General features: G+C 57.1%; 1 protein-coding gene and 2 long non-coding RNA genes across 14 annotated transcripts in view; 2 read left to right on the plus strand and 1 right to left on the minus strand.

The window, feature by feature from the left end:
* LOC104855958 overlaps positions 1 to 3,757 on the minus strand; it is a 7,422-nt gene extending 3,665 nt beyond the window's left edge. The window contains exons 1-4 of one of the 3 annotated variants that reach the window (XR_778518.2): positions 3,391 to 3,755; positions 2,971 to 3,292; positions 2,047 to 2,268; positions 947 to 1,497 (exon numbers count right to left, since the gene is read on the minus strand). This is a non-coding gene — a long non-coding RNA (uncharacterized LOC104855958). Of the gene's footprint in view, positions 1 to 946; positions 1,498 to 2,046; positions 2,269 to 2,970; positions 3,293 to 3,390 lie in introns of those variants that run through there. The other 2 variants (XR_778517.2, XR_778516.2) reach the window with 2 other exon arrangements.
* Positions 1 to 11,074, plus strand: part of LOC104855957 — a 12,741-nt gene extending 1,667 nt beyond the window's left edge. The window contains exons 1-6 of one of the 10 annotated variants that reach the window (XM_010615042.2): positions 3,786 to 3,914; positions 4,100 to 4,183; positions 4,747 to 5,045; positions 7,274 to 7,421; positions 9,044 to 9,191; positions 10,733 to 11,074. In XM_010615042.2, the coding sequence (XP_010613344.1) occupies positions 3,857 to 3,914; positions 4,100 to 4,183; positions 4,747 to 5,045; positions 7,274 to 7,421; positions 9,044 to 9,165 (711 nt within the window). In that variant the 5' untranslated portion in view covers positions 3,786 to 3,856 and the 3' untranslated portion in view covers positions 9,166 to 9,191; positions 10,733 to 11,074. Of the gene's footprint in view, positions 1 to 3,785; positions 3,915 to 4,099; positions 4,184 to 4,715; positions 5,046 to 7,273; positions 7,422 to 7,716; positions 8,057 to 9,043; positions 9,192 to 10,184; positions 10,219 to 10,732 lie in introns of those variants that run through there. The other 9 variants (XM_033763037.1, XM_010615043.1, XM_010615044.1 and 6 more) reach the window with 9 other exon arrangements.
* A 1,430-nt stretch (positions 11,075 to 12,504) lies between these two features.
* Positions 12,505 to 14,496, plus strand: LOC117285891. Its single transcript, XR_004517024.1, has 3 exons — positions 12,505 to 12,833; positions 13,869 to 13,988; positions 14,465 to 14,496. It is a non-coding gene; the product is annotated as an uncharacterized LOC117285891 (long non-coding RNA).
* Positions 14,497 to 20,795: the final 6,299 nt, after the last annotated feature.

The raw sequence follows: 20,795 nt of genomic DNA on the forward strand, positions 1-20,795 counted from the left end.
CAAATTTTCCATGCTGTTGTCCTCTCCACCTCCACGGCTCCCGTGACAGGCCCGCGTCCCACGCCTCCACGTCAGCATGCCCTCTGCCTCTCCTTCCTCCCCTCCTCCTCCTCCTATCCCGACACCTGACCCTAGAGAGGACTTCCTGCCCCAGGGAGGACTCCCTGCCCACCGTCCTGGCCCGGCCCACATGGGTGCTACTGGTCTCCTGTCCCACAGGGCTCTGAATATTTCCTCATGCTCCCTATCCTTGGCTTTGTTAATGCCGATGAGGCCTGTGGACGTGGAATTATTTTAAAAAATGCTTAGTCTGAAGTTTTCCAAACTCTTCCTTGATTGTGACCTACAGTTCAGAAATGCCTCTTCTGCGGGGACCCGGCTCTCCTAACACACACATAACCGGGTTCGTCTCCCTCTTGTGTGGGATCTGCTGACATTTTCTGCTCCATTCTGTTTGCATTTTGAAAACTGCTGCCTGTGACTCATTACCTGGACTGCGGCTGCAGTGGCCGGTGGTCTAGGCGGGAGGCTGGATGCCTGTGAACCCGGACGAGGGGCACCCGGCCCACTTTTACCCACCCTGGGCACTGTGCCTCCCACATAGACAGGTGCCCCATAACTATTGAGGGACTGTGTGATTTGCACGGATCCAAGTGGATAAGTGAATGAACTGCCTGCCCCACCCAGACAGGAAAGTGTGGCTTTGATCAGATTCTTCCCTTACCGAAGAAACCAGCCCACTTCCTGTGGCTTTGATCTGCACCCTCCGTTCTCAACTGCCTTGGCAGCTCATTTCCTGCCTCTGACCACCTGAGGTCTCTCCCAAATACTCCTGGGCTTTCTCTTTCCAGGTGAGTGTGCTCCACGCCCTTCCTCTCTGTCTTTGGCACAGGGCAGGGCTGACGGTTGCTCAAGTTCTTCCCGAATCCCAGCCCTCGGGGAGCAAGAAGCGGGAGAGAATTGGGGTTCAGGGTAGACGTGGATGAAACCACCATGCCAGTGTTTCATTATGGACTGTGAAAGATGCTAAAACCTGCCTCTGGGCAACAGGAAGCCTTCCCCAGTGGGCCCAGATCTTAAGACAATAGAGTTAGCCAGGCAAAGGGAATGAAGGAGAGAGGAGAGTTTGCAGGTAGAGGCAGCTGCAAGTGCAAAGGTCCTGAGGTAGGAGCAATAGCGATCCAAAGAGCTGAAGAAACCTCAGGACAGCTGGTGCAATGAGAATGCAGGGCTCCCACCACCAAGGCTGAGAGGTGTCAGGCACCAGCCCTGTGCACCCTGCTAGATATTTTGGATTTAACCCATGAGCTGTGGGGGTCAATAGCGCCTTTGAAGTAGGGTGGTGACATTATGTTGTGAAAACCGTGAGGCTGTAGCACGTCTGAAGGGTGGTGGAGGGGACTGCAGGAGGAAAGCAGAGCCAGCCCGGTTCCAAGCCTGGCAGTCTGAGAGGGAGCCGCCCCAGGGTGGTGTCAGTGGAGGTGCAGGCGCGGCTGGCTGTGGGAAACGCCTTGTGGGAGGTTTGCTCTCTTTCCCGAGCCTGCTGAGGGCTGTGTGCCGGGTGGGAGGAGGGCGCTGGGTCTGCCTGAGGAGCACCCGCCTGGGAGGACGCTGCAGGCCAGCAGCCCGGCTGGAGGTGTGGACCCTCCCTGGGCTTTGTGTGCTGGGCGAGGGAACAGAGCCCTGCCCGCCATCCCTCCCTTCCCGCCTCTGACTCATGGTCCCTGGAAGGGCTTCCTGGGCAGAGGGCAGCGCTTCCCCTCCAGCACCCCCCAGCAGTCCTGCCCTACTCTGCCCTGTGCTGCCCAGGAGGGAGTCCTGGGGGGACCCGGGTCTCCCCTGTGGCAGGGATCCCCAAGGGCAAGGGTCCTTCTGCCCAGAGGCCTTGTTTTCAGTGACTCTCGAGGCTCCCAGGGAACCCCGCGTATGGCATGGGGGTGGACTTGCGGGCCCTGGCTCTGGTCTCCTTGGCCCAGAGGGACTCAGGATGACATTGGGCCCATCAGTCCTCTCTGCCCATTTCAGCCACGCAGCCCCATAACCCACCTCCTGTTGTGGCTGTGAATGAGGTCAGGGACGTGTGGCTGCTGGGGACCGGAGAGCTTGGGCCTCTCTTGGCCTGCCCTTCCTGCCACCATCTGTCCCCAGGCTCTGGCTCGAGCTCATCCTGTCTGCCCAGGACAGGCTCTCTCCGGTGTGAGCTGTGAACCATGACAACGCCGTTCCGTGTGCTGGCTTGGTGTCCTCACCAGCCGTGTGGTGAGGCAGCTGAGGGAAGAGGAAAGGGTGTCAGACACACCAGTCCCCCCAAGTGGGGCATCAGAGTCCAGGGCAGGCTGTGTCGGAGGCCCCAGGCTCCCCAGAGAAGGGCCTGGGACAGCCAGCCTTCCAACTCGGCTGAGCAGACCCATGGGGGTCAGAGAGGGAGAAAGGTCAGGGATTCGGGTATGGGGGTGGGGAGGGGAGCCTCAGAGAGAAGCCACACTGGAATCCACAGAGTGGCTTAATGACTTCCCTTGCCAGGCCCCAGGGAGCCCAGAACCCAAGCCCAGAGTCCCTTGGTGGCCCCAGAAAAGCAAGACCTGTCAAAGCCCCTCTGCGACACCCATTTGGGATGGGCCTGGGGAATGGGGTGCGGGATGTGGGGCTGGGTCCAGCTTCCGGAAGCTTTGGGGGCCGTGGAAAGTGGGAAGGGCTCAGTTTTGGCCTGGTGCGGATTCCTCTGCGGCCTCGGTTTCCTCACAGTGAAAGGGGGCCACGGTCTCCTGGTGCTGGAGGGGGCGCCGCTGCAGACAGCACCTTCCCTCTCTGAACAGCACCGATGCGAGGGGACCATGACCCCCAGCCTGCTCCTGTGAGGTCCCTGCCTCCCTGTCCTGGGAGTCCCCTGGCCACACGTCGTGACCCTCCGCCCTCCCAGTGCCCCCAGCCTCCCGCTGCGGGATGAGTGGGTCCCTGTGGAATGTCTACCTCATGGGGCCATCGTGGAGGAGGATCCACCACACCCGGGAGAAGGCTTTCCACAAAGCCTGAGTCACTCAGCGCCTTCGCCTCAGAGAACACCCAGGAGGGGAAAGGCGCTCCGGCTGCCAGCAACGTCTCCCCCGGGCAGGGTTGGCGGAGGAGGGCCCGCCCGTGTGCCGGTTCCTTGAATTTCCAGAGTGGGGGTAACAGTGCCACCCCTGGGTGTGGGGGGCTGTGAATGTTAAACGAAGTAATAGGAGCGGCAGGAGGGACCTCATTCTTGTGTGAAGCCTAGCGTGGCCACCATACTGGAGTCTTCCTTAGGGATCTGTCATGTAGAACGGAGAAGAAATATGGGAAAGGAAGGAAGATCAGGAACAAGACCCAGGGCAGAGGGAGAGAAGAAACTCGACGGCCGGTTCTCACCAGGGTTAAGAAACTCAGTAAACAAGCTCAGAAATGATCATTTTAGGGTCACCATCCTGGGCAGCGGCCTGGAGATTGGACTCTGGGCGGTGCTTTGTCAGTGACGGTGGGGGACAAGTGACTCGGGCTGCGTCCTCTCTGTTGGGGGGCAAAGAAGAGCAGAGAGAGCACCCTGTGCGCCCTGCCCCGGAGCCCAGTAAGTCATCTGAGCGAGAGGCCGCCCGTCACGCCCCGAGCCTGAGCCTTCGGAAAACTCCAGGTGAGCTGGCCCGGTCCAGCCGTCTCTTCCCCAGCCCTGTCTTCCGGGCGGGGCGGGGCTGGGACGAGCCAGCTCCAGCTGTGCCTGGTGGAGAGGAGCTGTTTACTCCGCTTGGCAACGCCGCCGGCTGGGGGTGGAGGTCATTATGACAGCAAGAAAGGAACGACGTATTCGCACGGGACAAGTCAGAATCTGTCCGCCCGGGTCATGGCTTGGGGTTCCTGTCTCTGCCTGGCGGTGGGTGAAGGAGGCTGCTGGGAGCCAGGTCGGCCCCTTGCAGTTCAGCTCCATCCCGGTGCTGTTGTTGTTGTTTTTTGGAGACAGGGTCTCACCGTGTAGCCCTGTGAGCTCATAGCTAGTGATTCTCCTGCCTCAGCCTCCTGAGGGCTGGGATGACAGGTGTGCCCCACCACATCCATTAGCATTTATTGAGCGCCTATTCATCACCAGGTGCTGAGCAATCCGAGGAGGTCGGTCCTGCCGGGGAGCGGAACCCGTGGAGGAAGGGGATGGTTGAATCAGGATTTGAATCAGGTTTGTTTAAACCCAAATTCCATGCGCAGTTTTGTTTTTTGTTTTTTTTTTTTTTAACATGCCAGTGGTTTCCTGAGTATATTCTACAAAATTCTCAGGGTTTTGAGGAGGTGATTTAAGGACACAGATGAGTTTAGTCTTACATTTAAAATATAATCAAACATTTCAGACACTGAAATGTGATATGTAACAAAAAAGTTTTTCTTCCGTGTCTGGGCGTGTTTTTAATTTCTTATGTGTCCCATTGATTAGAAAGACTACACAGTTCACTCAGGTCTATCCATACACAAGGGCTGATCAAAAGTATGTTTTTTGTTTGTTTGTTTGCTTGTTTTTCGGTACCGGGGATTGAACTCAGGACCTTGTCCTCGCCAGGCAGGAACTTTGCCACTGAGCTAACTCCACAGCCTGAGATAGTGTGTTTTAAGTAAAAAATATTTCTTGCAGTAAAAACGCATGGCCGTGAATCCCTCAGAATACTCCCCTGTGCTCCAAACACGTCTATCTGTCCCTCTTGCCATTTCCGAAGCAGGTTTGTAAGTTCTTTTCCCGGTCTTTATGAGGCACGATCAGAAATACAGTGAATGCTGCCGCCGAGCGCCATCTGACAGAAAAGCAGGCCTGGAAAACATCACACTGCTGGGCTGCGGATTTAGCTCAGTGGTGCCACCGCCTGCCTCGCGAGCGCGCCTCATCCACCTTGTGGCTCTGTCACCGTGGGACTGCTGGCTCCTCCCCAAAGTCAAAACGACCGTGGAAGGGAAATGTTTTTCAGTCCGTTCAAGACATCCTGAACCACGGCGCCACCTGTGAGAGAGGACTTCCAGACCTGCTTCAGAAAGTGGAGAACAGGCCGAGACAAGTGCGTTCAAAGTGTCGGGGACGGGGACTTGATGGTGGTGTGACTTTCCGTGTAATGAGTTTTAAAATATCTAAGCATTCCCCATGTATTTTAATCGCACCCCATATACTATAAAGGGAAACACGCCCACGTCCACCCCTCTCTGTCGGAAGGGAGGTGAGGAGACTGACTAATGCACACGGGCTTATTTCCGCTTCCTCCAGAAACGCACTAAGAAACATAAATCCTCCCAAAGAGGAAGAAAGGGACGGGCACCTGTGGATGGGAGGATTCCCAGCCCATTTCGGGAGGGAGCACAGTGACTAAGGACAGAGGAAGGTAGCACCGGTGGCCTGCGCAGGAGCGGGTCTGTCCATGGAAGCCTGGAGAAGCTCAGCACCTGGGGGCACTGGGTTCAGGAGCGGTGGGACTTTGCTGCAAGTCTGTGGGTCTCCCTGACCTCGTACGCACCCTGCTTCCCCAGGCAGGGTCAGCTCCTTTTCAGCCCTTCCTCCCCAAGGAAGGGTCTTCTTTAAAGAAATTGAATAATCTGTGGCAGACGAGGACAGCTGGCTTTTACGGTGGCGTCTTAGAACAAAGCACATTGCAGGCTGACGTTTAGGCGTTTCAATGAACAAAGGCCAGATTGCCCGTGAACAAAGCCCACCATTCATCTCTCCTTATTCAGACACAGCATCCAGGAAACTTTCTACTGCTTTTTTTCCCCCTTAAATATGAATGTACAACCATAAGCCAGAGCTAATCTAGGAAGCCTGAAATATGAAATAGAAAGACCAAGATAAACAAACTGAAAGTAAGACCTCTGAGGAATCAGAGGCGGTTCATGGCCAAAAGGGAACTTTAAAAAGAAACGCAGGAAGATACCGTATCTATAAAACACGAGTATTGTTATGAAAAAGGGATGATTAGGGAACAAAAGTACCCTTGGAATATGAAGATATTATATATATACATACACACACACACACACACACACACTCACAATTGTCTGGAAATGTTAAAAGTTAAGGTCAAGGTAATCTTTCAGACAATAAAGCCCACCCCCCAAAAAAAGAGAGAGAGAGAGAGAGAGAGAGAGAGAGAAACAGAATTTTATTAGAGAAAGGATAAAGACACAAAAAGTAAGAGGTCCATGTTTGATTAATAGGTACTGCGGGGAGAAGGGAGGAAGGGGTAATTTTCAGAATACATAATTGAATAGAATTTCACAGACCAAAAAGACTCAAGTCTTCCAACCTACAGGGCTCATTGAGCCCTAGCATCAAGAACACACACACAACTGAGAAAAAAGTCATTGATAAAGGGATAAAAAATGGGAAATGCACCAGATTTCTGGACGTCAGTGCAGCAATGTTTTCAAAGTCCTGAAGGAAAATGACTGAATCTAAAATTTGATACCCAGCTAAACTGTCTTTTGGGCTATGAAGGTAGTTAAAAAAGTCTGATACACACACTGAGAAAGTTTACTTCCCCTAATGCCTTCTTAGGCAGTTACTTGAGCATTTGTTGCAATAAGACAAAGGAAAAACTAAGAAAGGGGAAGATGTAGGATTTTTTTCCGTTTTGTAAAATAACAGCGTATAGTTTTAATTAATTTAGTGTGCACTTTCTCTGTATTAGGTTTAGGTATCAGATTATGCTAGCCTACTGTAAGATGAGCTAAGTTTCCTCTCTTTTTATGTTTGGAAATTGATTGCAAAGAGATAATCTCTTTCTTAAATGTTTGCAAATGTCTCGATTTTTTTGAAAAAGCAATTCCTTGATGATATTTTGTTTTTTCCATCACTGTTTTGTGACCTTTTGGTAGGCCACCCGCTAGTCAATATTCTTTCTTCTTTTTCCTTTATTTAAAAGGATCCACTTTTGCCTCATTGCAAAATAAATTTCCTAAGTTTCCCGTTCAGAGCGAGGGGGCACATGACACAGTCACACGCTTCCTGAATGGGTTTTCCAGGAAAGCTATTGTTTTTCTGATAAAAAGAACAGACTTAACCATCTCTTTGTCCCGCTTTACTCTGCCAGGAGCGTGGACAGGAGCGAGAGGTAGAGAGCACTCTAGAGAATGCCACTCTCTAAGGAAGACGAGTCAGGAAGCCATCGGGTCCCTGGGGGCATCGTGCCCCTTCACGCCAACCCAGACCTGCCTGCGTCTGCATTTCCCGCCCCCTGAAGAAAACAGATCCCTTGGTAGTTTATGTTTCCAATTGTCTGACTTTTGTACTTTGCAGCAAATTCACACTCAGTGGACACACGCGGAAACTTTGGAGCTGCCTCCTGGAATACAGGAGCGCACGATACTACGAGAAGTCACTGAAGAATTAAAGGCGGTTGTGAAGGGGGACAGCCTCCCCCGCCCCGTTTTCCTGGCAGACCCTGGTACAGGAACCGGCATCCTCCTGGGGGTATTGGGAAGAAAGCGGGGTGCCCCCGGCACTGGCTCTGCACTGAGAGGAGGTGGGGCTTCTGGGCTCGGGCACACACACACACACACACACCTCTCTCTGGGCCTGACCTTACGGCCTGGCCCGCTCTGTCTCCGCGTCTCCCTCCTCCTGCCCAGCCTCTGCAGGGAGGACTTCAATAGTCCAGCTGCCGTGCCGGGCGTGGGCGGGTGGGTTCAGGCGGGGGAGAGGGATAGGAAGCCCTTTCGGGCCTTGGGTCTTCGCCACAGCCTCCAGCCCATCTGGACCAGCACGAAAGCTGACATTTTAATCTCTGCTCGTCTCCTGTGACTATTTCTCAACTGGATCAGAACTTGGAGGAGTGAGGCGTGTAATTAATCAGCACCCACAAAACCCAACATCTGTTGAATATTTAGCCCCGCTGGGAAAAGCCACGGTTAGAAGAAAGAACTGCTTGAAACTGTTTGGTGATCGTTAGGACAGTGCTTTCTCCGACTCGAATTGTTCGTGATTGTGTGTGTTGTGGGCACTGGGTGTCAAACCCAGGGCCTCGCGCACGCTAGGCAGGGACCACTGAGCTGCACCCTGGCTGCACCTCTTGATTTTACCATAAAGCAAGTATTACTTGTTTTGGGGTGGTACCGGGGATCGAATCCAGGGCCTCTGCACTGAGCTACATCCCAGCCTTTTTGGGTTTTGTTTTGAAACAGGGCCCCGGAGTTGCCTGTTCTGAGCTCTGACTTGTGATCTTCCTGCCTCAGCCTCCCAGAGTGCTGAGATCGCAGGTGTGTGCTGCCACACTTGGCTTTGGTTTCACCCTGGATGTAGGGCGAGGGGTCTTGTCTTGTCCTGGCTGCCACTGCTCTGTGGCTTGACTTTTCCTGAACTTTTTGTCTTTCCAGCTGTAAATCTAGGAGCCAGTGCAGACCTCCCGTGGGCCAGGACCTCCAGGCTTTGGTACGCTTCCTTCATGCGATGCGTTCTTCCTGAGCAACTGCATTGGCAGGCGCCGTGCCCACGGCTGTGTGAAACAGATGGGGCACTGTCAGCTTGAATTTAGAGTCCAGTAGGAGAGACAGACAGACAGATACACACCCCCATGCATGAATAATTACAGGTATCTCATTTTTTACTCACTAAACTTTTTTTTGTTTTGTTTTGTTTTTTGAGACAGGCTCTCGCTCTGTAGTTGAGACTGACCTCGATGAGCTCACTATGTAGCCCAGGCTGGTCTCGAACTCGCAGCGATCCTCCTGCCTCAGCCTCTCAAGAGCTGGGATGTCAGGCGTGCGCCACCATGCCCGCTTCACTAAACGTTTTAATACACGAGCAGTTGGGCAGTGCCTGCCTATCCGCCGGTCCTTGCTCCCTATCCCACGGCCACCTAGGTGGGTGCCACTGCCCCGCAGCTGTGTCCCCCCGCCGCACTCTGGAAAACAGAGCTGCATCCAAAGGGCTGGATTTTTGGACTCAAAAAAAGGTTAAGCATTTTTTAGTGACTTGCAAATTAATAACATGCTTGCTATAAAAAATTTAAGCAATGCAGAAAAAAAATGAAAATGAAAAAAAAAAACCCTTTCACCTTTGTCCTTCCAGGCTTCCTCAGCGGTCGCCTAACAGGGTGCTGGGCGTCCTTCCTTTGGCCAACGCACGTGAACTGTGGGCTCTGTCAGATCGCTGTTATACCCAGGGGCGCCCTGCGAGTGTTTGTTGACTGAATCAATGATTAAGTAAGCGATCATATGTAAGAGCTCATTTTTTTAACTTTAAAAAGGGATCACGCTAATACATATTTCTTTTTGCATGTTGCTGCATTTCGCCCCTCAAAATCTATAGCAGACATCCTTTTCTGGGTCTGGTTTCCCCATTCCCCTTGCTATGGGTTGAATTGTGTCCCTTAGAAAGGCTCATGGAAGTCCTTATCCCTGTGAATGCCACCTTATTTGAAACAGGGTCTTGGTGGACGTAGGCTAAGGTAAAATAGACTGCATCCTTATGGGACAATAAGTCCCCATTTTTGTTTGTTTGTTTGTTTTTGAGACAGGGTCTCACTGCGTAGTTGAGACTGACCTGGAACTCACTATATAGCCCAGGCTGGTCTCGAACTCACAGCGATCCTCCTGCCTCAGCCTCCCTAGTGCTGGGATGACAGGTGTGCGCCACCACCCAACTCGAGGCAGTATAGGACATTTCCCTAAAGCCTGTTTCAGTTGCTAGGGAGAACGGTGGCTGCGGCTGCTCCTGCCCTGTATGGCTTGTGCAGAGATGGGTGCCGGGGAGGGTGCTCCTGTCCCCAGGAACCTCAGCCTGGGCCTGGGGACCTGTCGCTCCTCGGAAACTTGGCTGGGTTGGCAGATAAAATACAGAGTACTCATGTCACATTTGGGACGGACTTAGATTAAAGAAGTCTTAGTGGCTTATTTGAAATGCAAATTTAATGAGGCTTCTGTATTTTTATTTGCTAAATCTGGCATCTCTAATCCTCTGATTCTGGGCAACCCACATGGTACCGGAAGGAGTTTCGGCTTCGTGACTGCAGGTCTTCCTGGTGCTGTGTCCTTGCTTCTCCGCGTGGGATGTGGGGACCCGAGGGACCGACCTATCCAGTCAGTCCCAGGAGTCCTATGTGGGACCAGCCAGGGAGGAACCCTGTGAGAGTCTGTGACGGTGGGCAGTGGGGCTTCTCCATTTGCCCTATTTTAATACTTACCTGGGGTCTTGTTGAAAATTACTCCAGTGGGACGTGGTGGCGCACGGCTATAATCCCAGCACTGGAGAAGCTGAGGCAGGAGGATCGCCACAAGTTTGAGACGAGCCTGGGCTACATAGCGAGTTCAAGGTCAGCCTGAACGGCACAAAGCGAGATCCTGTCTCAGGAAAGAAAAAAAAAAGAGCCAGAGATCGCCTTCTTCCTTGGGACCTGGCAGCGGGAAGAGTCCCCAAGGGTTCCACCCTGCCTTCTAGGCTCCAGAATCTGGCTGAGACCAGGTTACTGGCCTGAACTGGGCGTGGGGTGGGGGTGGGTGCTGCACCTGGAGAAATGGGCAGGGCATTGATGGACAGGCTGGGAAAATGTCCACAGCCGACAAGGCGCTCTGCAAATATTGTTTTTCTTATGGAGAGGAGACCATAAATGTCCGGGTCTGCGGTAGGCACAACGCACGTCCTCGTGTGGTCTCCGCACCCTGTGTGGGCCGGGCCTAGTGACGGCTTCTAAGAAATAAAACATGACAGGTGAGAATGGCCTTTTGGAGGCCAGATGCACCCCCGTCCTTCTCTCTGCAGTGACCACCTGCAACGTGGGGACCACCCCCAGAGGCCAAGGTGTCAGGCGCCCCAGGGAACCGATAGGGAGGAAATTACGAGTCAGCCCTGCCAAGAGCCACACTCGGGCTGGAAGCGGACCCAGCCACCCGACCTTGGACAGCGTCGGCCCGGCTGGCGCCTTGACCGGAGCTGGCGTGGGCACAGTTCTATCAAACTCATGTACCTCTCTCCTGAGCTCGCCTCTTATGACATGGGCTCAAAGTATGCGGTGAATTCTGACATTTACAATTTTTATTATAATAACACCACTGCCTTTAGGAGTTGTGACCAGAAGCCGGGTGGCTGCCGCAGCCGAGAGCCTCCGACCGAGAGGCGGCTCCTCGGAGCACGGTGCCGGGTCCTCCTGCACCTTCTTAACCCGATCCGGCACTGTGTGGCTTCGGCTCTCCCCCAATGTCAGCATGAACATAAGAAGTAAACATTTTTAACTGATTCAGGACATCCAAGCAGCAAGTAAAGACATTCACGAAAGAGGGCTCCAGAACTGGCTCAGAAATTGGCAAGGACGATGAGGTGAGTGTGTGCAGAGCTGAGGGAGGGATTTTCAGGGGACTCCTAGTAGCGTGTCTTTTACTGCAATAGGTTTTCAAGATGTAAAAATATGAACGTTCGCTGTGTTTTTCGACCACACCTGGCATCGTTATGGGGGGTGGGAGGAGGGGTCCGTGTGTGAATTTCGCAGGCTCCCACCCGAGAGCAGAACCCACGTGGGCTCCCTTCGTGGAATTTATATGAGGAATTATTGTTTAATAACAAGGACAGTGTGAAAGGTGAAAATCAATAACCAACAATCAAAACCAGTCTCGGAGAAGAAGCCCTATACCTTGTCAGGACCAGGAGGCTTGGAAATTAAAGGTCAAGAATGAGATTCTCTCTCTCTCCCTCTCTCAGAGCTGACTTAGCTGGTGATAAACCTCGTTTGGCCAGAGCACTTTTCACTCACCTGCTGGCGGTCACGCGCAGCTGCAGCTCCCTGGGCCCTGATTGCCCATTGTGCGAATGTCCCAGTTTACTAAGCCACTTCCCTATTTTGGTTCCCAGCTTCTGACCTTTAAATAAAGACTTCAGCGCACGTAATTGTGCAGATAATACTTGGCTTCCACTTGAACTGTTTCTTCTCCTTGGACTGAGTTCCTGGGAATGAGATTATGGGGTCAAAGGGGAAGGGAGAGCTTTTTGTTCTTTGCTAGGAATCGCTTCACTGCTTTCTAAAGGCACAGACCTGCCATTCAGAGCTGGTCACATAGCTAGGAAATCAGCTTGGGGGTCCTTATAAAACCACCCAAAGGGTCCTCGAGGAGAGGGAAGTGGGGTCCAGCACACAGCTGAGCAGCAGGGTGCCAGAGATTCAAGCCTCAGGGAGCAGAGAGGGTGGTGTGAGGCTTGAACAGTGGATGGCAGGTCCCGAGTTCCAATATCGACTCTGCTCCTCCCTGAGGGACCCTTGGCAAGTTACTTAATCCCGTGCAGACATTGGTTCATTGGCTGCTTTATCTGTCTATAAATAGGAATTACGGTACTGCAGACCCCACAGAAGTGAGGGAAGGCTTAAATCAGTGATTATTACAGAATAAGTGGTCACTCCGGGGACCTGCACGTGAACAATTGGTGGGCACAGAGAGCAGCTATTGAAATCACTTCCATTATTTTCCATCTCTCAGCCTGTTTCCCATCCCCGCTCTGGGTTTCCATAGGAGGCGCCCCCCACGCTGGTTCCCCAGATTTCTCTGTGGCAACCTTGGTGTGGAGACCTGGAGTCTGGTGGTCTTCAGTCGCCCCCTTGTGGAAGCAGGGTCTCTCTTACTCTCTCCCAGCTAGGGGGAAACCAGTCGGGCTGTGCGAGTGTGTGTGTGTGTGTGTGTGTGTGCATCTGTCTGGGGTGAGGGAAAAGGCGGGGGAGGTGTCTGGAGCTGCAGATAAGACAGGAAGCGGCACGTCATGACTCAGGCTGGGAGAGGATGGGGCTGTGGGTCTCCACACACTTACATGCAGACCCCCCTGGCCTGCCTGTGTGCACACACGTGTCCTGGGCGTGTATCTGAAGCCACTTCTTGTCACGGTGAGGTCCCAGGTCCTTGCTGGGTGGCCAGGTCCTCAGGTCTGGGAAGGAAACTGACCAGAGCCCTCTCCATGTCCCTGATGGGTGACGGAGGGGCTGTGGGGATGGACAGAGGGCAGAGGGGACCGGAGCGGAGGTGTCCCCAGCTTTCAGGCGGAGGGGTTGGTACGAAGATCACTGAGGGAGACTGGAGGCCTCCTGAGCTGGGCCCGAGTTTCCCCTCAGTCTCTGCGGCGGGGTTTTGGCGGAGATACCCAGGCTTTCAGTAGAAAGTGTTTTGATGTTTTCTGATCTTCATTCCCTCAGCCCGAGGCGGGCTTTTTCTTCCATTCTTTTATCTTGCTCCACCCACTTCCCCGAAGAAAGGAGCACCAGACTGTGGCTGAAGCAGCGGAACAGCATCTTCCTCACGCGGGGCCCCCCAATGCCTGCAGCCCCCCCATCCCCTGAGCAGGGCAGGGTGGGGGACAGTGGGGTGATGGCCTCACAGGCCCAGTCCCTTGGAGCCTCGCCTGTCCACAGGCAGTAAGTGGGTTGAGGTGGGAGACCCCGGAGCATCCCGGAGCTCAGGGTGACCATTGACAGAAAGCGCCCTCCTCTGCAGGACCTCACTGGCACCGGGCCATGGAGGCCGGAGAGCAGTCACACGTGGTGTGGCTCAGACACTGTCCTGCAGGGAGAAGGCCAGTGACGGTGATCTTGGGGAGGACAGGGAGGCAACCGTGTCCAAGCTTATGCTCCGGGCAGCATGGCGGGTCCTGGCCTTCTTCCTAAACTGCAGTTTCCTCATCTGTAAAATGGGACCTAATTGGGAGAGAAGTACATTTGGCCAGATGCATCCCACAGTTCCCGGCAGACAGGAAGTGTGCCACAGACGTGGGTCAGCAGAGGCGAGCAGTGTGGCAGACAGGCCCACGGACGTGCAGTGGCCAGGAGACAAGACGAGCGTTTCTTTCCCTCACCTCAGTCCAGGTGGGCTGTGGAGCTCTGAGTGCCGAGACCAGGTGGTGATGGCCCTGGAACTTCCCTTAGCAGGTGGCTGCTGAGATCTCTTGGGTATCGGCATCCAGGGGGTGGGCCTGGAGAGAGCGAGGTCCGGAGTGCCAGGCCTGCTCACACCCAGTGGTCACCGTGTCCTCCCAGTGTCCACTCCAGGTACGGCGGAAGAGGAAGCGGGGGTCCTTGAGACAAAGACGTCCCCCTGGGGTCACTGTTGTCCCCTGGGGCAGTGCCATGAGCCTGGGGAGAGGTGACAGCAGGCTGGGAGGGTAGAGACAGAGGGGTCAGGCAGGGCCTGCGCAGTGGAGTGGGGTGGGGAGAGGACTTCCAGGGTGGGCGCAGTGGGGCCCGGGAGGACTGGTGGCTGGCAGCCTGGGGCTCACAGCAGTGTCAAGGGGCAGGAAGGAGTGGGCAGGCGTCCAGCGCGAAGGGGTGGGGAGGACCCGAAATGTCGCTGGAGGGCCCGGGAACAGGTACTCAGGGAGAGGCGGGGGCGGGGGAGGAGGACGGCAAGACGACTGCCCCGCCTCCTCCCCGCCCCACTGCCACCTGGCAGCTGCCGGCGGCTCCGGGCCCCTTGGGCCAAGCGGGGAGAGGCCTTATCGCCCCTTCCTGCTTTGTTCTCCTTCCAGGAAGGAAGCCGCGCCAGATGCTGTGGGAGGGACATTCCTGGGCTCTGTGCTGTTCCCAGATTGCGCAGGCTCCCTCCCGGCTGGCATCTGCGGCCAGCCGTACAGGGGGAGGCCTCGCTCAAGGACACTGTCACCCCCGGGGTCTGGATTTGGGCCACCCCGGCCCAAAGGGGCTCAGGCGGAGCGGTGCCACTGCCCAGGGCTGCTGGACGCCTACGGAGTGCCTGGGTTGGGTAGTCACCAGGAGAACCATGGCCCTGGGGAATACTGTGAGCCACTGCGGCACAGACCTGGGGTCCTGAGGCAGGAGGAGGGCAGAGCCCCCACCCCGCAAGGCTTTTGAGCAGAGGCGACCTTGAAGTGCGCTGGGGCTCCTCTATTTGGGACCCACTTTCCTGGCTGCCTTGGTCCTGGGATGGGATCCTGCGCTTTGGGGACCCTTGGAGAGTGGCCCGGGACACTGCCCACACTTGGGGGCCAGTGAGGCTCTGCTTCTGGTCTCGAGGACCCCGTGATCCCCTGTCACCCAGAGGCCTGAGTCCTAGGGAGGCAGCAGGCCAGGAGAACCAGAGAGACCTGGCTTCCCTCAGCTCCGTCCCTGCCGTGTGGGACTCCTCTCTGGGCCTCAGTTTCCCCAGGGCGACACAGAGCAGCAGTGCTGACCACTCACGGTCAGATGAGGCAACTGCCTAGCTGTGCTGGCAAATACTTGTTTCCCAGACTGGGACTGGCATGGGTGGGGAGATTAGCTCTGCCCCCAGCTCAGCCTGGCAGGGAATGGGGGAGCCCCTGTCCCTTTCCATCCGCTGCCTGCAATGTTTTGGGGAACCCCGCACTTCTGCCCACCTGGAGGGATGCTTGGGGCCGTGGGGTCTGTGCCATTGTGCCTGTTGTTACGCCAGGTGCCACCCGATCTGGTGGCAAGGGCTGTGCCACACGGGCTGTGGGCCCCGGCCAGTGACGGCCCTGGCACAAGCGTGTGTCACAGGAGGGAGGGCGGCTGCAGAGCAGAGGTCCGGTTCACGGCAGGTGCTCGGATCGGATGGCCCAGGACAGGGTGGTCCGGAAGTTCCTGGAAGAAGACGGGAATGGACCGGGGCCTCCCTTGTGGCGCCAGTGGTTGGTCGGACCCTGGTCTGCGGCTCACTGGCCAGGTGACCATGTGCGTGCTGCTCATCTCTTCCAGCCTCAGTTTCCCTCCCTCCCTCCCTCTCTTCCGCCCTTCCTCTGCCTCTCCCTTCCTTTGCCATGTGATGCTTGCCTTGAGGACTGAGCTTGGGGTGCGGTGACCTGTCTGCAGCCAAGGGAGTCCCCTTCTCACTGGCTCCCCTGCCAGGGGATGGTGCCGTGAGTCCAGGGGCAGACCCTTAGTTGGGGTCTGTGGCAGCACTGGCCAGCTCTGGGGTGCCCCTCACCCTGGGTGTCCCAGCTCACCCCCTGGTGGCCGCTGAGAAGAGCAGTGGCTACTTCACACGCAGTGCCAATGGCCACCACTGCATCTCGGGCGTTCACGCCCAGGGCTGTGGGTAGCTGTCAGTGGCTTTCAGGTTCTGCCTCACCTTCTTGGCCTCCCTGCTGTGCCAGGCGCTCATTTGTCTGCCACGTGGAGTGGGCTCCAAGTCTGTGCTCTCGTCTGACGTAGGGAGCCAACCAGGGCGCCCATGCCAGGGGCAAGGACAGGGAGAACTGGGGAACAGGGTCACCTTGGTTGCTAGAGGGTGGTTGAGTCAGACGGGCTGAACGCTTCAGCCAGACAGGAAAAATCTTGCGCGTGGCCCGCTGTCACCCGCTGCCCCTGGTTCTGAGAGGGACGGAGTCTGAAGGAGGTGAAGGAGGCCCTGGGGGGCAGGCGCAGAGGGAGCTGCATTCTGCTCTTCCATGTGGGCCTGGGGCCTCGAGAGCACTGGCCTTGCCAGACTCTCTCGGCTCTTGGCAGGAAGGGGGAGGCTGGGGAGGCTGCATCTGGGCACCACGCCTGGGCCTGGGCTGAGCCAGTTTGGGGAGCAGCTGCCAGCCTCCACCTTATCCGTCCAGGTTTGACAGGCAGCTTTGGACTCCGAGGGCCTGGGGCTGCATTTCGCACTAGCACCCAGCTGCAGCCCTGGGGGGGTTCGAGGCAGATGCTTTCCGGGCTGCGTCGGCCCCTGGGTCCATTCTGGGCCTGGGAATTGCTTGGAGCCCAGGGTCTGGGGCTGGGTGAGTGGCAGGTGCTGCCCCCTGTTGGAGGTGAGAAGCAGGCGCAGTTACCAGCAGTCAAGGACTCCCCCTGACCCTCTCCTGACTTCTCGGGGAGGCAGACCTGGCCCCAGGGAGTTGTGAGGACCCCGAGAGTGGAGGAGCTCTGGGAGCGGAAGACACTGACTTCACTGCACACAGGTTTCCCCGAGGCCCTGTCGGGACCAGGGTCTGATGGTCCCTTTCCAGAGCCTAGCGCAGCAAGGGTCTGGGGAGAGAGCAGACACCCCAGAGACTCAGACACTTGGCACGCTGTGTACCCCAGCGGGGAAACAGTTCACACCTGCCCTGTTTCTGCTGCCAGGCCTCCAGGAACCTGGGCCCGTGACGGACCGAAGGTAAACACTGCGCTTTGTACCCGGGGAGCTCCCTCTTGGGGCTGGGTTCCTGTCAACAAGACAGTGAAAGTTTCCAGTGTGCGTCTGTGTGCGTGTGCGTGTGTGTGCGTGTGTGTGTGTGTGTGTGTGTGTGTGTGTGAGCTGGCACTCTCGGAGGCGCCCTATTATCTTTTCCTCTTTACAGAAAATCAGGTCAGTGGTTTTGCTGTTGTCATTGACCACGAGGGCAGTGGGAGGTGGCCCAGGACTGGAGTCTGGGCCCCCAGGCTGTTGGGTCCCCAGAGAGCAGAGGAAAGAGCGGCCCGTCTGGGCAGCGGACACAGCTGGCCACATCCTGTCCCCTGTGTCCCTCCCCGTCCCTGTCCCAGGTGCGAGGCCTCCCACTCGGCACTGCGGGAGGGTCGAAGTGTGGAAAGCCCCGCGGTTGGCCCGGGGTGGGACTTGCCTCACAGGTGACAACAACAACAACAGGCCAGGGCATTGCTGCCACCCCCGCCACCAAACACTTTCACACCGCCGTCCTCACCTTGCCCACAACGCCGGGGAAGGATGGGGGACCGTGGCGTCCCTGTTGTGGCCCTGTGTTGCCATGAGGTCACAGGAACAGGTCGAGGAGCGGGTTCAGAGGCACCCCAGTTTCCACCCCGACTTCAGAAGCACCTTTTGGGGTCCCTGGGGCACCTGGGCAGCTACCCTGAGGCTGAAGGGAAATCGTGGACTGTTGGGGTGACAAGGGGAGCTGCGTCAGCTGCACAGGGGGCCTCCGTTTCTGCTGAGGCCTGCGGCCACGGCAGCCCACACCCGCCTGTTCCCCGTTGCCAGCCGCCCTCTGGGGCCCGGAGCCCTCGGTCCCCTACTCTGTCTCCCAGTCCAGGGCTAGCCCAAGGAGGGCCCTGGCCCCTCCCACCTCTGGGGCACCCCCACCCCTGCAGAGGGGACCCAGGGGCTGTGGGTGCCTGTGGCCATTGGCAGGGACAGTCGGGGATGGCCTCGCAAGATCAGCTCAGCGGCCCTGTCCCGGGCACAGCCCCGACAGCTGCCGGCCACACTGTGCAGCCTGTGCTGGAAATGACCGAAGGAGGGCTTCGGTTCCCATGGAAACAGCATCTATTTGCAGAGGTGCCTGCTGGGACTTTGTGCTGGGGGAAGGAGAGGGTAGAAGGCAGAGTCAGGGGCCATTCATTGCCTGGGCTCCTGCAGGATGGTGTCTGCAAGGGTGCCCTACCTTTAGCCGCACGAGGAGGTCGTCCCTGCCATGGGGGCACAGGAAGCCCAGACTCACCATTCATGGATTCACTCCACAAACTCTTGACCTCTGATGCTCCCTGCCCTGAGTGAGGTCAGCCAGGCAGAAGAGGCCTGAGGGACTGGAGCCCGCTGCTGGGTGGAGCATCATGCCGGGGGCAGGGGCATCATGCCGGGGGCAGGGGACTCTGAGCTCTGAAATTCTGTGCATTAAAGCAGGTGTCCCCCATGTCACAAGGGGCCGATTTCCACCTCTCTCTGGCAAACACGCCCCTACAGTGCCGAGGGGGACACTCCTGACCTCCCCACCGCTCTGCAGCCATGGCTCGGGGAAGGGAGTCTACAGTGTCACTCATCTTGGAACGGGGAAACTGAGGCTGAGGAGAAGACAGACACTCGCTGAGGTCACGCTATGGGGGGGGACCTGGGGCTCTCTTTGCCCCTCCTCCCTGTCCAGGAGCACCTGGTGACCAGACGTCCCTACCTGTCCGGTCCCCCAAGTGGCCTGGCCCCCGGCCCCCCCAAGCATGGGACTGGCTGTGAGTGAATGGGGGGGTGGTGGGGACACCGAGACGCTGGCTCTGGTCTCCTGGAGGCTGCGTCTCAGGGACCTAGGCCCCGCTCTGCTGCCACCCCCTCCAGTGCCTCAGTTTCCTCCAGTAAACCAACAGTGGGTGTGTGGGGTACAGGAGGATCTGTGACTGTGCCCTGGAGAGACTCCAGGGAAACCAAGGGTTGGGCCGGTGGGCACTCAGGTGGCCTCCTCCCACCGCGGGTGCGGACGACGGGAGGGGACAGGAGGAATGGCCTTTTTGTCCCGCAGCCTTGGGACGGGTTCTGTGGGGGGAAGTTTGGGCTGAGGGAGAATGCGGGGCAGGAAGAGAAAGTTCCAGGCCGCGGGGGCCTGCTCAGTTCGGGGCGGGGGCTGCGGGATGGAAAAGAGCCAGAGATGCCGGAGGTCCATGCCGGAGGTCCCTGAAGGGACCTGTGTTTGCTCTGGCTGGAAAGCTAGGGGAGGGGAACCTGAGAAGTAAACACGCTCCGAGCCTCCTCGGTGGCCCTAATGAGGGGTCTGGCATCTCTGAACCAAGCGTCAGGTTGCAAGGGCTCTGGGGACGCCCAGGAGGGCAGAGGCCACGGCCTCCGTGTGCCGTGCACCCCTGCAATGTCCCTGTGTCTGCCTGGTTCCCGAGAGCCCCCTGGCTATCGGGCTGGGGTGGAGGACCGGTCTTCAGTCTGCCCGGCAGCCTTGTGAGCCGAGGCCTGAGGGAGAAGCCAGGGCTGTTGAGGACGCCGGGCACAGAAGTGAACCCTCTTCTTCCCCCGCCTCCCCGCCCCGTGCCTCCATCTGCTCTCCCCAGAGTGAGGTCAGAGGAATCACACTGAGGTAGTTGGCCTGGGGCTGTGGTCTGTGTGCTTCTGGGGTGCATGGCCAGGGTGGCCTCACGGCCCAGTTTTCGGTGCTGCTGGATGAGCTTTGAACAGTGCCAGAGGGAGGGCACTGTGGCACGCGAGACCTGGTGTGCAACAAAACGAAAAGGGAAATGTCCTCTTTTGGAAAGAGTCGAGAATTTCAGCACCAAACCCAGGGGTGGGCTTTTGTGTGGGGACCCTGTTTGGACGTGTGTGCACGAGTGTGTGTGCACGAGTGTGTGTGCGTGTGCATTGTGGTGTTCCTGGGTGACTGTTGAGCAGCTACTCTTTTGTGTGCCCATGCAGGAAACCCGGACACTTTCAGCCGTGAGAATGGCCCCACCACACCTACCGAGGGAGAGGTGGGTTTTATTTTCGGCGCCTTTACTGTTGTTCCCATGGTGCCCGGGGGCTTTGGTTGGAAGGGTGACAAACACCTCCACCTGCTGCCACCTTGGCCCCACCAGAAACCTCAGCTGGGGGTGGAGCGGCTTCCTCACCCACCCCCTTCCAGCAGTGCCAGGCCCAGAACCCTGCCCTGGGGGGACCCCACCCAGACAAAGAAGGAGACCCCCGGGGCCACAGCTCCAGGGCAGAGCCAGGACGCCTGTGTGAGAAGCAGGCCTGGGGCAGAAGGCTGCAGTGGGGTGGCAGAGCCCTGGGCGTGCCAGCTGGTGGGGAGGGGGGCTCTGCACGGCAGAGGAGGCTCATGTCTCTGCGGATTCCTTCCCCCGGGTCAGAGCTCTGTGCCCCGCAGGTTCTGAGACAGATGGACTGTGCCTGGTACGGTGCCTGGCACCCGGGAGGGGTTCAGAAACATCTGGTGCCAAACAAACAGCTGTTTAGGTGAAGAGCGAAATAAAGTGGCCAAAGCAAGGACTTGGGAGGCCAGCGAGACGTGGCTGAAATCACTCTGTGTGGCTCTCGCGGTTGTGAGCCTCTCCGAGCCCAAAGGAGGTGGCGTGCTTTGCGCTGTCCTTGGCACATCCCTGGCACTCAGGAAATGCAGTTGTCCATCCACTCCCTCAAAGGCTCTTCCTGGATGCCTCCTCCTGGCTTCCCAGGGTTCGGTGCCAGCCGGTGCCAGGGTCGGGGTGGGG

This window comes from Fukomys damarensis, unplaced genomic scaffold (genome assembly GCF_012274545.1).
Source record: "Fukomys damarensis isolate Sample0158 unplaced genomic scaffold, DMR_v1.0_HiC HiC_scaffold_13, whole genome shotgun sequence".
NCBI lineage: Eukaryota > Metazoa > Chordata > Mammalia > Rodentia > Bathyergidae > Fukomys > Fukomys damarensis.